Source organism: Aethalodelphis obliquidens, unplaced genomic scaffold (assembly GCF_003676395.1).
Source record: "Aethalodelphis obliquidens isolate GAN/ISIS:26980383/991018 unplaced genomic scaffold, ASM367639v1 scaffold37, whole genome shotgun sequence".
Taxonomy (NCBI): domain Eukaryota; kingdom Metazoa; phylum Chordata; class Mammalia; order Artiodactyla; family Delphinidae; genus Aethalodelphis; species Aethalodelphis obliquidens.
The window spans coordinates 14013324-14029358 of NW_020837981.1; the positions used below are offsets into that span (position 1 = coordinate 14013324).

Below are 16035 nucleotides of genomic sequence, written 5' to 3' on the forward strand. Positions count from 1 at the left end.
TCCTCCGCGGCTCCGAAGCTTCCCCTCTCACCACCCCGTCTCCGTCAGTGAAGGGCCTTCCTAGTGTGTGGAAACTTTTCCTCCTTCACAGCTCCCTCCCACTGGTGCAGGTCCCATCCCTATTCTTTTGTCTCTGTTTTTTCTTTTTTCTTTTGCCCTACCCAGGTACGTGGGGAGTTTCTTGCCTTTTGGGAGGTCTGAGGTCTTCTGCCAGCGTTCACTAGGTGTTCTGTAGTTGTTGTTCCACATGTAGACGTATTTCTGATATATCTGTGGGGAGGAAGGCGATCTCCATGCCTCACTCCTCCGCCATCTTGAAGGTCCCCCCATCTCCCTGTCCTTTTTATTCACAGGAGTCATCGCCTGGAGGGCTGGGACCTTCACCCAAGGTCCTGCCTCCACTGGGAGGCAGTCAGTGAGGACGTCATTCCCACCTCCACCAGATCCCTGTCTCTCGGGAACGTGGGGCTTCATGAGACTTCATTTCATAAGGCATTTTTCCAAGTTGCAGTAATTCAGAGACCTCACTGCCTCTCCTTTGTCTCTTCACTCCCCTTACTTTTCTCTCACTAACATCACAAGTGAAATACTAAGAAATAACATTTCTTGAGTGCTTACTGCAGTGTTTGGAAGGCTTTACATGCGTCGTCCCAGCAGCCCTATGTGGGGGATGTACTCATCCCTGCTTTAGAAATGAGGTCTCCCAAAAAGCCGAGGAGCTTGTTTCTCCAGCCGTCCCACGGGGTGACCCCTGAGGTGTCGAGAGTGTATTTTGCACCTTCTCCCCTAGTGTCTTGTCTGCATAGTCTCCCTAGCCATCTCAACACAAAGCCCTCAAGTGGCTGAAGAGGACCCGCTTTAGGGGGGTGTTCTCAGGAAGAGCAATCTCCTCATGTCATCTGCCACTCGCCTTTTTTTTAATTTGATAAAAACATACAGAGCATAATATTTATCATTTTAACCATTTGAAAGCATACAGCTCAGTAATATTAAATACATTCACAGTGTTGTGTAAGCATCACCCCTAACTACACCTGAATCTTTTTCATCTTCTCCAACAAAAACTCTGTACCCATTAACAATAAACACCCCCCACCCAGCCTCTGGTAACCTCTATTCTATTTTCTGTCTCTGAATTTGCCTACTCTAGGTAGGAGAGTGGAATCGTAACGGTATTTGTCCTATGTGTCTCGCTTCTTTCACTCCACGTAATGTTTTCACGGTCCATTCATGTTGTCGGATGTGTCAGGACTTTATTCATTCTATGGCTGAATAATATTCCACTGTATGGATATATCACTTTGTTTATCCATTCGTCCATAGATGGACACTTGCATTGTTTCTACCTTTTGACTATGGTAAATGCTGCTGCTATGAACATTGGGGCACACGTTTCTGCTTGAGTCCCTGCTTGCACTTCTTTTAGATAAACACCGAGGAGTGGAATTTCTGGGTCATACGGTAGTTCTATGTATAACCTCTTGAGAAACCACTAAATTGTTTCCTGCAGCCTGCCACTGGCTTCTAGGCTAGCCTCTGCCTTGAACTTCCTGTGCCTATCTTCCTACCTGTCAAATCAGGACTTAAACAAGATGCAGCCCAGCTCTCCAGAACTGGAGAGACCAACCTCACACTTATGACAGGGCCATGGCGACTCCAAGCCCTCTAGGCCCCAAGGAACTAGCCCTGCCCACCACTCCGCCCTCCCCCTAGAGCTCCCCGCTACAGCAGTGGCCCTGGGGTGGGGTGGGGGGCAGTGAAGAAAGCCAAATAGGTGGGCACCGTCACTAGGCCTCAGGATTCTCTTGCCTGGAACTGTCCCATTCTGTCTTGATCATCACGGCCTCCATGCCCCTAGCAAGACCTGGCACGTAGCAGGTGCTCCAGAAACACTGTTGAATGAATGAATGTTGGCATGCATTTCTCCCTGCCTCACAGGACGATGAGCTTGTTGGGTGAGGGGGAGACAAGGAGACTGGGGACGGTGGGAGAGCAAGCACTGGAGCTGGGAAGAAGAGCCGAGGCTAGGCTGCAGGGAAGGCCTCAGCTCCTGCCTCTCCACTGCCCCCCACGGCCCTGCCCCCACCCAGAAAGGCCAACTCTTCCCCCTTTCACCTTGAAACAGTTTGAGACCCAGTGTGGGGAGCCACTATTTGGGAGGAAGGGACTTCCAACCAGAGCCAACCAAGGTGGCCCTGCCCTCAGGCACAGGTGCACAAACTCATGATAGATGCCAAAAGGAGGATGAGATCTCAAGGTTTCTAGTTTGTTTTTACCTTTATCACCCATTTCTTAAGTGCCTACTGTGAGACATGCCCTGTGTAAATATGCATGATTTCATTTACTTTTCCTAAGAGCCCTACTTTGTAAGTGAGGGAACTGAGGCTAAGAAAGGTTTGATGACTAGTCCAAAGTCTCCCAGTTACTCAGTGCTGGGAAAGGTAAGATTCGAACCAGGGGTTCTGCTGCCAATGGCCCCGGGTATGTCCTGCTCCTGCCTCCAGTCCACACCCCACCCCACCTGTCTTCCCTGGGCATCCACCCCTCAGCTACTGCAGAACTGGGGCGGTGCCCAGGCGCCCTCAGTCACTCTTCCTGTCCTGGCCAGGCCACAGGGCTCTCACTAGGGCTCCCTCCCCTCTGGTTCCTCGCTCCTCCACTCTGGTCCACCTTGCACTGGAGGCTCCTAGCCCACCCTGGCTGTCCCGCTCTGTCCTCCTCAACATTGGGGAATGACTCCTGCAGGTTGTACATCGTTCTCCAGGGGCTAGAACGAGGGGTGCACTTGGGACACTCACTGAGCCCAGCTCCCATGCCCACCCTCTGGACCAGAAGAGGGTGGGGAAGGCTGGCTGGGAATTCCAGGGAGCCTGAAGGGAAAGTAGAGGGCACACATTTACTGGGCATCCCTGACACATTTACTGGTGTCAGGCAGCACGCTTCTCTGTCACTCTAACCCCCTCAGCTGCCAGGCAAGGACCCCACAGGCAGGACAGGAGGGGCACTGGCTCAAGGCCATGCAGACTGGCCCCGAAGGACCCACTCCTTAGCAGCCGCTCCCTTCCATCCCCAAGGGCCCTCTCCTCTCTCAGGAGGCCGGCTGCTAAGGGAACAGCCCGTTGCTGGAGGCAGCTCAGGGGAGGGGCCCGGGGACAGGACTCCAGCCTGGCCAGAACCCCTCCCTGCCCCTTAAAGAGCAAACTGGGAAGAGGAGAGACAGAAAGCCTGTGTTTAAGCTGGAGCCGGCAGCCTAAACATAAACATCTGTTTCTCATTTCAAAAACAAAACAGAAGTATGGTTTGCTGAACCAGTTCACAGGGCAAATGACATGGCAGGGGATTCTATAACTTTGTGAAGAACCCAAACTGCTTTCAAGTCCTTTGGAAACCATTAAGACCACACAAATGTGCTTATTAAGCAAACCGTGCAAATTAGCTTATAAACCATGAGCAATCCCTCATGCTTCTGATCTGGTATGTAAGCAGGTGCTGCAGGCGCCGCCACTGGGCCCAGAAGGTGCCTTACTCCTGGTTTTCATCTATAGTGTATCTGAAAATAATACTAGGGCTTTCCTTGAAAAGGTTCAGTGATGTAGACGTTCTGGTCAATTCTTCCATAATTATGTCCCCCAACCGTTTCCAAAAAGCAGTTGTTTGTTTATTGTTTTGTTGTATCAACAAACTGAGCAAAAGGGCCTTTATTGGTACCATCTGGTGTGAAGAGCGTTCCCACAGCCCTCCCAGACCAGATGTGTGCAGTGGGCTATGCCCTTGTTTGCTACGTGACCTAGAGCAAATGGGTTCCCCTCCGAGTCCTCTGTTCCTCACATCGCCTGGACACACTAACACCTCAGAGTTTAAGATCACACGTGGGCTCCTCTGTGGTAAAGGACCGGATGCGGAAGCACCTACAAACACGCCAGGTGTAACGGCATCGGGAAGGGGCCCCACTTAATGGGTTGATGCCTGTCCTGCCCCAGATCCCGTAGACAGCTGGGGAATCCTGCCTGCACTGCAGGATGGGGTCTGGGGCGGGAGAGCATTGTCAGCTCCTTTTAGAGATGTAGAAACTGGGCCTGGGAGAGTTGCAGCAATTTGTCAGGTACATGTTAGATGCTCAGAAGTACTTGTCACTCAAGAAACACTCGAGGAGATGTTACTGTGTGCAGAACCACAAAGACACGCCAGCCACAGCCTGCTGTGCTGGTCTGCTGCTCTCACCTCCCCACCCAGAGACCCACTCCCTGCTGGGGCCAACGCCCCTCCTCAGCAAACCTTCCCTGGCAAACCTCTTTACAGAGCTGCGATCCTCCTGTCCTCAGGCAAGGAGAGGGTGGGTCTAGCCAGAGAGGATGCCAGCCAGTGCCCTGACGGGGGAAGCCAAGGCAGGAAGGACAAGGGCCTGTCTCCTGCATTGGCAGGAGAGAGGGACGCAGGGATCCGGGCAACCCAAAGGGAGTGGGGTCATCTCACACGGCCACAGCTCCCCTCCACCCAGTGCCTTCATGGTCCCCACAGCCCTGCACCCCCAGGGCTCCCACAGACGCCCACCACGCAGTGCTTCCTTTCCATGGGAGTTGGGGACGGCAGGCTGCTTTGGCCACTCAGAGCCTGGATTCTTCAGATTCTCGCCCAAAACCCTCGTGAGGAAACTTAAGCCAATGGACAATGGTATAACCTCCCCATGTGACCAAAGTTCATGCCCAGTTACTGGCAGCCACCCTGGTGGAAATGGCACCCAGGGATCCAACAGAACCCACGCGCAGCCACCTCCACAGGGGGCACCTTTCAAGAGCGCTCTCCACAGAGAGTTCTCACACAGGACACAGCTCTAAGCAGAAGCTTCTCCGTGGAGAGCAAGGCTCCCAAGGGCTGGTCCACACTAACATTTTCAGTCGAGAGCAAAGTGAGCAAAATAAGGACCGTGTAGCATGTTAAAGCTATTTCACCTAACTGGAAAGCCTGTCACTTTTATCCCCCAGAGAATTTGTCCTTCTTGTTTGGAGGGGTTAAAAATATCCTTTTATGATACGATAGCATTGTAAGGGGGGTTCATTTCTTTTTAATGGGCCAACTTCGCAAAAATCTGCATCCTAATATTCTTTTAAAAATTCTGCTTGTGGGCTTCCCTGGTGGTGCAGTGGTTGAGAGTCCACCTGCCGATGCAGGGGACACGGATTCGTGCCCCGGTCCGGGAGGATCCCACATGCCGCGGAGCGGCTGGGCCCGTGAGCCACGGCCGCTGAGCCTACGCGTCCGGAGCCTGTGCTCCGCAGTGGGAGAGGCCACAGCAGTGAGAGGCCCGCGTACCACCAAAAAAAAAAAAAAAAAAAAAAAGAAAGAAATTCTGTCTGTCTGCACAATCAAGAATTTGGGGAACCACTGGAGAGAACACGTAAAGGAGCCCTCACCCGCTTTGGGGGGCGGGTCACAGATTTTCTATTTGTTTTGAGAGCCTGATGCAAACACTGGATGCTCTCCTGAGCAGAGTATATAAACACAATTTCACACACAACTTCAAGCGTCTGAAGCCCATGGCACCCTCAGTGAAGAAGAAGGAAGACGGGCACCACGAGCTAGTGCCTGGGCAGGCACCCACCCACACAGCCTTAGGAAACGCGGTTTGTGTGGGTCTCCAGGCTCTGGGTTAGTGACCGGTACCAATCCGGATGCTCGGATGGATCTGAAGAGGAAGGGAAAAGAAAGAGCGCTGGGCAGGAAGTCAGCACACGGAGTCTGCCCTTGGCTCCCTGCACGACCTTGGATGTCACTGCCCTTCCAGCCTCAGATCCCTCCTTTGCTTAGTGCAGAGGTGTACGAGCTCCCTTCGGGTATCATATGCCCGTAGTGAATGAATTTCCAGCAGTGAATGCCATATTCCAGTAGTATGGAAATACTCACTAAAGGCTCATTCATTCATTCTTGCCAAAAATATTTACTGTACCTGCTAGTTGCGAGATCCTGGGACATTCAGAAATGCATAAAGCACAGTCCCCAGCACCCAGTAGCCTCCAGTCTACAGAGAAGGCACTGGGTCACCAGCATGGGTTTGAGGGCAGCTTGACGATCTGAATCCCAGATCCCTTAGGGATACAATGTGAGCCTTGAGTAAATTGTGAAACTTCTCTTGGTCTTGTAAAAGAGAGATCATAATCCCAGCCTCATCTGACTTGCAAGGCTTTGGTGAAATAATGAACGCAACGCCCCACACAATGTACGAAAACCACCCACAGGCACTCAAGAAATCAAACTCTCCTTCCCCTCTCCTGGGAAACACCAAATGCCTTGTGAATTATCAAGTCATCAAACATTTACTGACTGCATTCTGTGTGCCAGGCCACCACAGACCCTGAGATGCAAAGACTGATCACTGGTAGCCCTTCCTTTAAGGAATTACAAGTTAGTGGAGGTCTAGAGAAGTCGATGGACAACAGTGTGAAAGTGTTTTTGAGAAGTGGACCCCGGAGTATGGGGCTGTTCTTCATACAATACTTCCAACCTTCCTGTAGTTTTGAAATTTTCATAATGAAATGCTGGAGGACATGTGGGCACAGCATCTTGAGAAGTCAGAACCCTTTCTCTAAGTATCTTCAGGACACTTAGATCGCAGTGGTGAGGAGACCTGAATCAAGCTGAACTTGAAGCACAGGAGCAGTGGGCTAGGAAGGGAGGGAAGGCACGCCAGGCAGAGGGAGGAACAGAGGGAAATTCTGGAGGTGTCACTGGATCAAGGTACCTGGGCTTCCTCCTTTGTAAAATAAGAACAGGCCTACCTCGTCGGGCTGTCGTGGAACTACTGGAGGTGATGGCATCCGTGCAGCGCCTGGGAGAAGGCTGTGCTGGTTATCCCGTCTGTCCCTCTCTCCGTTCCCCATCTCCAGAGGCGGACCCACCCCGTGGACCATGTTGCTGGCACCTCCTGCAATCAAAGGGAGGCACTGACGGGAGATCAGAGGACAAGACGAGGGAGGAGTCAAGGCATTTGCTCCTCCTCCCTCAGCCCCAGGCTCAGTGATGCTGCTCTGGCCACAGTTACCCCCTTCTCAACTCAGTTTCTGCTGGATGGTCCCCAGAGTCCCCTGAAGATACCTGTGGCAGGCTCAGGTAACACTGTGCTGTCCCCTTGCCCCCTCAAATCTAGGGGAGGTTACTGCTTCCCCCTGTAACTAGTTCCTGAGTGCCTCTCACCATTCCAAGCTGGTTCCCTTAACCCTGCCCACACCTCTGCAAATGGTCCTTTCATTAGATTGTCTTTGAACTTGGAGCTAAGGCTGCCATCCATTCTTTGCCAGGATCCTAACTGCTACAGGGCCTAGTGCATAGTATGAGCTATTTTCATATACAAATTATGATTAAGCATATGCTCTAGTTTCCCCTTCCCAACCCACAGCCCTCAAAATGTCATTAAAAGTATTTATTTTTTAAATTCTATGCCAGAGCTAGAAAAACAAGAGGTCAGAAATTGTGAGGAATCCCTGAAAGACAGAGACTGATGGAACTGGATGGACAGGGGAAATGACAGCCCACAAGCCACGCAGCTGAAAGCCTCTGAGAGAGGAGGGACCAGCTTTAAGGAAGCTTTCAGCTCACAGATGCCAAGCCAGGAGGCAGGAGGAAGCCTGGACCCCTATCAGGACAAGGCTGGAGAATTCCAGCAGAAGCAGCTGGAGAATTTGGCTCTCCCCGTGCCCCCCTCAGCAGCACAGGTCAAGTCTGGGTAGCAGTGGAGTCTGCCAGGTAGTAGCAGCGAGTGGGGCACTCGGGGCAGCATCCTAGGGCTGCTATCCACCTAGCGGCGAGGGGGCACCCTCATCCAGAAGGGCAGCCACCGGCACACGCTGTCGCCAGCAGGTCCCATCCCTTCCCAGGAGTCACCAGTCCAGGCTATGTGCAATAGTCACAAGCCTTACCAACAGGATAACCTGAAATCTCAAGACAAAGTTGAGCGCACAACCAAATTCACCAACCACTGAGGAGAACCAACAACATGAAAAACAAACACCAAATTCAGTAAAGAGAAGAACTAAACTAACATCCACGGAAACAGAACTAACTGAATAAGCCCTCAAATAATTAATATCTTCAAAGAGATGAGCCTTCTAACACTTTTAGGCTTGCCCTGAAAAATATTGAATTGGAAATCTTATCAATTAAAAATGTGACCTGGGAGGGTTGGTGGTAGGAAATACATCCACTACACACCAATTAGAATGGCTAAAGTCAAAAAAGATCGACAATTCCAAGGCTGGTAAGAATGTGGAGGGACTAGAACTCCCGTAAGCTGCTGGTGGGGATGAAACCATCTGGAAAATAGTTGGGCAGTTTCTTAAAATTTTAAACACACACATACCACACCGTGCAGCCATTCTCCTCCTAGGTATTTATCCGAAAGAAATGAAAACATATGTCCATACGAAGACTTGTACATGTTCATAACAGTTTTGTTTGGAATAGCCAAAACTTGGAAACAACCCAAATATCCAGTAACAATTTGGATTAACCAACGGAGGGTACAGCCGTACGATGGAATACCACTCAGCAATACAAAGGAATGACCAACTGCTGTACGTTAAACATGGATGACCTGGAAATAAATATGCTGAGTGAAAGAAGCCAGAAAATAAAGAGTACACACTGATGGTTCCATTTATATAAAACCCTAGAAAATGCAAACGAATCTAGGATGACAAAAAGCAGATCAAAGTGTCCCTGCGGAGAGGGATGGGGGAGGGAAGGTCAGGAAGGAGCAATTATAAAGCGATATAAGCAAACTTTCAGAGATGATGGATATGGTCATTATCTTGATTACGATAATTTCACAGGTGTATACCTATGTCAAAACTTAACAAATTATACACTTCAAATATGTACAGTTTATTGTATATCAATTATACCTCAATAAAGTTGTTTTTAAAAAACTTTTTGGAACTGTAAAAAAAAAGAAAAGTTTGTATTGGAAAAGGAGAGTTAAAATGAACAATATTTTCCTCATCTATTTTTGTGCATGTTAGTTTTTACAGGGTACCTCTGAGTGAAAGAGTAAGAGATATAATTAGTAGTCACTTGACAAATCTTAACAAACATTTGGGGGCATATTTTCCAGAAAGTGAGAGAGTTAATGACTCCAATATCCAGGTAATACATCCTTTTGCAATTCCAGTGTTTTCCAATTCTCAAAGCTTATAACAAAATTACACGAGTACCCATTTGACTGACAGCTAATAGAAAAAAAATTTTTTAATGCTTTGATGAGAGATCATGATGTGATTTTTGGCATATTACTCAGAAGAGGTTCATAGAATCAAACAGCAGTACTATAGCAAAAAGTCACCTCTACTAGTTTATGTGATCACAGATTCTCAATGTTTACATTTATAAGAACAAAAAAAGGTTATCTGAAGATAACAAACAGAAAAACTTGCAAATGTGACCAAGGAAAACATGTAAGATATTCATTAAGATTGAGAAAGAAGACAGGCACAGATGCACAGGAACCTTCTACATACTTAAGAGAATATTACAAGGTTTTCCCTGGAGTCCCAGTGGTTAGGACTCCGCCTTTCCAATGCAGTGGGTGTGTGGGTTTGATCCCTGGTCGGGGAACTAAGATCCTGCATGCCGCTGGGTGCGGCCAAAAGAAAAGAGAGAATATTACATATGATTTTACATTAATAAATTTGAAAATCTTGACAGATGCCCATGTGTTATCCTGGGAAAATGTTGGTATTTTACCAAAATTGACCCAAGGAAAACTAAAAGTCCAGAAAAGAGTAATAAAGATTTAAAAAATTAAAAATCCACTCGAGAGTTTTTAAACTTAGGATGGAAAGTCAGAGATGGTTGTTGGAAGATGAATGGATGCTAGAGGCAATGGCAATCACATGTCTACTGTACGGACCCATGTACACACAGGGGCCTAACATATGACAAGGGTTGCAGTTCAAGAAGTAGAGAAACTTGGCTACTCGATAAATAACACAGGCCAACTGGATCCGCATTTGGAAAAAAATAAATTATATTCTCTACCACATGTCATTCACAAACATTTATTCCAGGTGAATTAAAGAAAGAAACATAAAGGACAATACTGTACAAGCAATCAAAAAAAACCAGGAAGTAGATAAGTAACCTTGGGTAGAGAAGGTCTGCTGACACAAGACACAAAATATAAAAGGCAAAAATCTGACAAAATAAACTCCAAAACAATTACGGATAAACTGGAAGAAAGAACTGGCTGTATATCTATCTACCTACAAATGAAACAGACTGTATTAAAATTTTTACACCTATTAGTTTAAAAGAGACAACCCAGTAGAAAAATAAGCAAACATATAAGAGAGCAAATCCAAATGGCCAATAAACCTATAAAAAGATGTTTCATCTCATTAGTAATTGGGAAAATCATATTAAAATAAAAACAAAAGACTCTTTCCTAATCAGATGGGCAAAAATTAAAAGACTGGTGACTTCAAATGTTGGAGTGGGAATGGGGAAATGTGTGTTTTCATAAACTATTGATGTTTTAATTCAGGGTGAGGTGGGCAGATGGTAGGAAAAGAAAGAATATACTAAGGGGAGGCGCAAAATGAAACTCAAAAGCCCCCATCATAGATAATCTACCAGAGTGATGCATAGGAAACACGTACTTCTTGTGGGTGTTGAGGGGAACCTCTTGAAAGAACACAGGGGTTTGAAAAGCATTGAGTGTAAGAACCACAAGACCTTGTAGGAGGGTTTTCAAAGTAATCATGCTTTCCCCTCACCCCGCTCCCAACCCACCCCAGCAAAGGCACACTTCCAGAAGGACTGACATCTCTCTCCCCATCACTGAAAATGTCAGAGGATTCCAGTACCCAGAGCTGGCACCGACATCCACCTTTGAAATGAGCACGGGCTTGGAGTCAGACACTCTCCTGGCACATAGATCAATGGAACAGAATAGAGAGCCCAGAAATAAACCCATGCACTTATGGTCAATTAATCTTTGACAACGGAGGCAAGAATATACAACGGAGAAAAGACAGTCTCTTCAGTAACAGTATGGAGGGTCCTCAAAAAACTAGAAAGAGAACTGTCATATGATCCAGCAATTCCACTCCGGTATATCCAGAAAAAACAAAAACACTAATTCAAAAAATGCACCCCAATGTTCACAGCAGCACTATTTACAATAGCCAAGACATGGAAGCAACCCATTGCCCATCAGCAGACACACAGATAAAGAAGATGTGGTATTATATGTGTGTGTGTGTGTGTGTGTGTGTGTGTATACACACACACACACACAAACATTACTCAGCCTTAAAAAAAGAATGAAATTCTGCCACTTGCAGAAACAAGAATGGACCTAGAGAATATCATGCTTTGTGAAATAAGTCAGAGAAAGACAAATACTACAGGATATCACTTATATGTGGACTCTAAAAACTACAACAAACCAGTGAATACAACCAAAAAGAAGCGGACTCACAGATACAGAGAACAAGTTATTGGTTACCAGTGGGGAGAGGGAAGGGGGGATGGGTAATACAGGGGTAGGGAAGTGAAAGGTACAAACTATTAGGTATAAAATAAGCTACGAGGATATACTGTACAACATGGAGAATACAGCCAATATTTTATAAGAACTATAAATGGAGTATTACCTTTAAAAATTATGAATCACTATATTACATACCTGTTACATACACTGTACAGCAACTATACTTCAATAAAAAATAAGTAAATAAATAAAATATAAAATTAAACACATATGAGATTCTATTGTGAGCCACAAAACTAGCGAGAAGTTTTTAAAAAGTGGAATAGGCGGCGCTGGCCAGGCATGATAAACAGTGAGCTCATTAATTGCTATTTGAGACTATCCAATAGGACATTTCTGGAGGACAAATTGAAAACCTTTATAATGGTTTACTTAGGAAATATTCCCTTTATTTAGGAAATAATCAGAGGTTGGCACTGCCATTCGCAGATTTAAGGGTATCCACCCAGATAACTCTAAGCGCCTCAGTCCTGCCTTCCCCACCCCACCCCATCCACAGAGAAGGTGAGCAACGATTTCCTTCCACACGGGCCCCAGTCCACAGGCCCCGCAGCCCCACACTCAAGATGGAAGGGCAGGGCGGTGCGAGAGAGAGAAAGACAACTGAGTCTGGCTGGAACTGTAACATATGAAGCTGGAAACCGGGCTGATGGTGTCCCTACGCAGTGCCAGAGAAGGCTGCCTTAACCAGCAAGAGGGACAAGGAAGCTGCCCAGAGAGGCCAAGGAGAGGGTGAGGGTGTGTCATTCAGGTCCTCAGAGTGGCAGACACCACGATGGGATCAGATGTGCAAGAGATTTATTTGTGGAAACCCGTGAAGGATAAAGGAGGAGGTGGCAGAAGGCAGGAAGACCACGATGCGGGTCTGACGCCCGTGAAAGGAGAGAGGGAGCGAGAGCCCCACGCTGCAGGGTGGGTCTGGGGAACCCCCAGCCAGACCAATGGGGAGGCCCCGGGCAAGGCTGCCACAGGTAGAAACAGCGTGGCTAGTGGCTCGAGAGCCCTGCCGGCCTCGGTCATCGTCTGGGAGAGCCCGAGCGGGGAAAGGGCTGGAGACAGAGCGCGGCCTTGGTGCGTGTTGGATCGAAGCTGCAGTGGCTGGAGTTGTGCCATCTGCTCTTGCAGCGGGTTCTCCTGAGGGGGGATTGGAGCGGCGCACCCCCGGTGATGCTGCAGAGGACATCCAGGGCTCGCTGGACAGTATTCCAGTTTCCAGGCTGGTCGTCCCAAGACCCTGCCGCACCTCCATCAGGGTCCCAGGAGATCCTTCTACTGATCATAGTTTTACAATCCCCTCATCCCTGGCAGAGAAGTGCTGAACCACCGCACATACGGACACACGTACACACTGGTGTATACACCACTGCACTCACATTCAGAAGCCACACAGAGCATGCCTGGACTCTGCTGTGCTGGGAAATAACCCCAGGAGGCCTCCCCTCCAAGGCTGGGGAGGTCACCAACCCTATGCGGTCGGAGCTCTGGATTCCATTCTCACCACCCCCAGCTGACCTTGGAACTACAACCCAGAGGGTCTGATTCCCCTAATCCTGGAAGAGCTTAGAGAGAAGGCTCAGGTCAGCACTCTCTCTGCCTCACTCTCCCTACTGCCTCTTTACACGCCAATTTCTCAACACAAGTGTGTTCAAGCCTTCAGGGGCCTAAAGGGACCAAGGGGAGCCTGCAGGGATAAGAAAAGGAAATAGAGGTTGAGGACCACCCTCCTTCATAGCCCTTGAAATTCCATTTTGTTCCATTTCCCTGGATATAACAGTCCTTCACACTTTAGCGTGAATTAGTCTGTTATGTTGCCTTCTTCAAGAAGGGGCTCAGCATGTCAGCCGTGGGCATCCAGAGTGAAATGGTCAAACATGGTTGGGGATGTGAAGGAAGGAGAGAGACATCCAGGAAAATCCACCTTCTCTGAGAATCAGGTGCTCTTCGCTCTCCCTGCCCTCCCACCCTTACTCTGAAGTAGCAGGGACCCCAGCTTGCATCAGTTCTGTAACACCTGACCCACACTGAAGACATAGGCAGCCAAGCGCACTTCACATTTAGCCACTTTTAATGCTCAAAAGCTCTGTACAAAAAAAAAAAAAAAATCACGAATGAATCCTCACAACACCCCTGTGAGGTAGGTAGGCAAGTATTATTCTCCCATTTTACAGATAGGGAAACTGAGGCAGAGAGGTGATGTGACCAGCCAGTAGTCCCAGCACAGCTGAAAGTCAGGGCCAACCGTGAGAATGCAAAGGATCCCTCCCAGTTCAGCCCTGATCTCTGACCCCTCATCTAGACCTTGTCTGCAACAAAATGAACACTTTTTACTACATGCAAAAATAAAACCAAAAACAACAACAAATCTGAAAAGGTAGTGAACAGACATACAGTAGATTTGCAAAAGAATTCAGCCAAAATGGTCATAAATTTTCCAACACTAGGTAGATGTGAACAACTCTGGCCTCCTCCCCCTTTTCAAAACACCATGACCGGTGACACATCACCTGTTTCTCTGCACAAGTGCCGGTGTCCAACCAAGAGAGACCTCCCTGGCCCCAACGAGCCAGGCCAGGAGGACAGCGTCCACACCACTCAGCCCCTGTGCTTCGGGGGACACCAGCCCCAAGAGGGAGAGCCGCAGACTCAGCTCAACACCGCCTGCCTCTCCGAGCAACCCTCCCACTGTCTGCACAGAGCTGGTCCCGGCAGCTGCTAACTCAGCAGCACTTGGCCCCTTCTGCCCCCACTGGAAGGCAGCTCAAGGATGCTCAGCAATGACGGCCTGGAATCCAAGTGCCCCCTCACGCCATCCTTGGCCCACTCTCACACGCCCCACTGCTCACTCAGGGTCACCCGGCAGTCTCCGGGGCTCCTGCCACAGCAGGTCGGGGCACAGGCCACTCTGGATGGCGGGGCAGGGAGGCAGTGCTTCCCTAGACCTCCCACCCATGGTTCCAGAGAAATGGAGCTGGCCTCTTCCACAGGGCTGCATGCACCTTCTGGAAGCTCCTTCTTCCCCCGAGAGGGACTCCATTTCATTTTCAGCTCCCTGGAAACCTCTAAAGTCCTGCCAGCCCAGAGGAGGGGAGAGGGCAAAGGAAGGAGAGGCAGAGGCCCCTGCGGGACACACCGGGCATGTGGTTGTCCTTCAAGTCTCCAGGTTGAGACAAGGCATGAGAGGCAAGAAAACTGGGTAAAGCTGCCTTTAAGCTAACAAATCAGCCCGCACACAGTCCACTCCCCAGGGAGCCCGGGGCCCCCAGGGCGGTGCTCGGGCAGCGAAACGGGAGAAGCTGCGTGGGAGAGCCACGAGAGAGGGCAAGAGGGAAGCCAACACTGGCCAGGGCCGCTCCGCCAGGGCCCGTCAGAGCCGCTCGGGGGAGAGGGGAGGGCGAAGCGGCGAGGGGCTTCGCTTGGCAACTTGGGGAGTGAGCTCCTTGCAGACGTGATGCCGCACCGGCCTTCCTGCAGACCCTCCCCGCGCCTGCCATTCACAAAGTATCACTGTGCACCAACTGTCCTATAAAAACTCTTTCAGAAAAGGGGTTCCCACCCATGCCAGTCTCTGCTAAGCTGAGGCATCATTTCTCAGGGCCGCTGTCAGTGAGCAGCACTGGCACCCCCAGCCTGCGAGGGTAGGAGGTGGCCCCGTGGGAGGCGACGGTAGCAGGGGCAGGGGGAGCGCGTCCTACAGGAAGTCCCATTCCTACAGGACGTCCCCTGCAGAGGAGGGCTCGGGGCTGTGGCTCTGCTCCTGCCACCGGCAGCGCAGCCTCGAGAAGGGCTGGTCCTCCACGCTCTCAAGCTCGGGGAAGCCCAGCTGGTTGAGGATCTCGTAGATGCCGGCCTTTGCTGCCACCTGGGGAGGACAGCAGAGATGGGGGCAGAGTTCCAGGGAAGGGGGGTAATCATTCAGGTCCCCCATCCCGCTGTCACACCGTCCTCCCCTCGCTGGGCTCCGCAGATACAGGTGAGTCTGGGGCCCAGCGCTGCCTCCCCCCAGCTCAGTGACCTGCACAAGTTTGCGTCTCGATTACTATTAACTGCTCTGTGCTTCCACTTCCTTATAATGGGACTGCACAGTGTGGAGGACGACACTGCACAGAAAGCGCCCGGCAGGTAGGGAACACGCAGAGAGCAGCACAGGAGGCCAAGCACGCCCCACGCCTGCGTAGCCCCGACGCTCCCATGGGGACCTCGGGAGCAGAGGCCAGCTGCTCCCGGTATTACAGCTGGGCCCTCAGGGCGCGCTGGGGAAGGCAGTGTGGGTGCAGCAGCCAGTAGGGGCCCTTTGGCCGTGAGTTCCAGCTGTGGAGCAGGCAGGCCCACCAAGGGCCTCAGCTCAGGCGGGTTAACTGGGGCCTCCCTGGACACTCTCCACACAGCCCTATGACCCAGACCCCGGCACTAGACTCAAACCACTCAACGACCAGCCTCCTTCTCTCCGCACCGCCCCGGGGGATGGAAAGGATGCAGGCTCCACTCCAAACAGA

General features: G+C 49.9%; 1 protein-coding gene across 8 annotated transcripts in view; it reads right to left on the reverse strand.

Moving 5' to 3' along the window:
* Window positions 1-254: 254 nt before the first annotated feature.
* Window positions 255-16035, reverse strand: part of PALD1 (phosphatase domain containing paladin 1) — a 97497-nt gene continuing 81716 nt past the window's right edge. For 6 of the 8 annotated variants that reach the window (XM_027129996.1, XM_027129995.1, XM_027129999.1 and 3 more), the window contains one exon: window positions 13587-15401. In XM_027129996.1, coding sequence (XP_026985797.1) covers window positions 15249-15401 — 153 coding nt within the window. In that variant the 3' untranslated portion in view covers window positions 13587-15248. Of the gene's footprint in view, window positions 1893-5245; window positions 5684-6773; window positions 6920-13586; window positions 15402-16035 lie in introns of those variants that run through there. The other 2 variants (XM_027129998.1, XM_027129997.1) reach the window with 2 other exon arrangements.